This window comes from Dromiciops gliroides, chromosome 6 (assembly GCF_019393635.1).
Source record: "Dromiciops gliroides isolate mDroGli1 chromosome 6, mDroGli1.pri, whole genome shotgun sequence".
NCBI classification, from domain to species: domain Eukaryota; kingdom Metazoa; phylum Chordata; class Mammalia; order Microbiotheria; family Microbiotheriidae; genus Dromiciops; species Dromiciops gliroides.
In genome coordinates this window covers 20,198,176-20,199,663 of record NC_057866.1, presented here as the reverse complement: position 1 = coordinate 20,199,663, position 1,488 = coordinate 20,198,176, and the positions used below count along the sequence as shown (strand labels likewise).

Sequence of the window (1,488 nt, the reverse complement as noted above, 5' to 3'; positions counted from 1 at the left end):
ATGATAAGAACTGACAAGAATCAGAGTGCTTCAGTCATCTTCATCCTCTTAGGCTTCTCAGATTATCCAGACCTCCAAGTCCCCCTCTTTCTATTGTTCTTGACCATCTATGTGGTCACTGTTGTGGGAAATCTGGGCATGATTGTAATCATTAGGATCAACCCTAAACTCCATACCCCCATGTACTTTTTCCTTAGCCACTTGTCCTTTGTGGATTTCTGCTACTCCACTGGAGTCACACCCAAGCTCTTAGAAAACCTAGTTGTGGAAGACAGAACTATCTCTTTTGAGGGTTGCCTCACACAGTTCTTTTTTACAGCTCACTTTGTGGTGACAGAGACTTTCCTATTAGCAGTGATGGCCTATGACCGTTTTGTGGCCATTTGCAAACCCCTGCTTTACACTGTTTCTATGTCACAGAAACTCTGTGTCCTTCTGGTAGCTGCAGCATATTCATGGGGCATCATTTCTTCTCTAATATTTACCTACTCTCTCATTGTGTTGTCATTTTGTGAAACTAAAGTTATTAATAATTTTCTCTGTGAGTACTCTGTCATCCTCTCAGCCTCCTGCTCTGATAAACACTTTAGTGAAATAATACTTTTCATTGTTGCTAACTTTAATGCTCTTTGCACTCTCAGCATTATTCTCACATCCTATATTTGTATTTTTATCACCATTATGAAAATGCATTCAGGGAGTGGGAGACTTAAGGCATTCTCTACCTGTGCCTCACACTTGACAGCTGTGACCATCTTCTATGGAACAATTCTCTTCCTCTACTGTGTTCCTAATTCCAAAGGTTCATGGCTTATGGTTAGAGTAACCTCAGTTTTTTATACTGTGGTAATTCCCATGCTGAATCCACTCATTTATAGTCTGAGAAACAAAGATGTAAAAGAAAGCATCAGGAAATTAATGGATATTGAAACTTTTACTCACTAAAATTGGTTATTAGGGTGATGTCTTTCCTGATTGAATTACTGTCCTGGAATCTGTGGTCAAAAATCAATCAAATAGAAAAGTAATTTATTCCTAAATAAGAGCTCACTACTTCAATAAGGTGACATCTGGTGAGTACTACATTCCTCTAAAACAGATATTTTATGTAATTGTTCACATTAGTGGACTTCTCTCATCTCCACCTTACAAAGGATAGAGGTATCTTCTCATATACCTTTATGCAACCAAAAATTATTTATTTTTAAGTCCACAATATTAATCTTTAGTTCTTTTAGGGTGGTTATTCTTTTCCCCACCATTATTCTACCCATGTACCATATTATTATTCCTATTGCTATTTAGTGCATAGGTATTATGCCAGTTATTATTGTTAGGGTTTTTATCTCTTTACTTCTCTTTCCATCCATTCATGCCTTTCCATGCTTCCCTTTATTTGTCATGTTTGTTATTTCTTACAACACAGCAATATTCCATTATATTCATGTAACATAATTTGTTTATTCATTCCCCAATCGATGGCATAAA

At 36.6% G+C, this 1,488-nt stretch overlaps 1 protein-coding gene across 1 annotated transcript; it reads left to right on the top strand.

Annotated features, from left to right (window-relative positions):
- On the top strand, nucleotides 1-945 carry LOC122731649 (olfactory receptor 5D13-like). Its single transcript, XM_043971901.1, has one exon. The coding sequence runs from the start codon at nucleotides 1-3 to the stop codon at nucleotides 943-945; it is 945 nt and encodes a 314-aa protein (XP_043827836.1).
- Nucleotides 946-1,488: the final 543 nt, after the last annotated feature.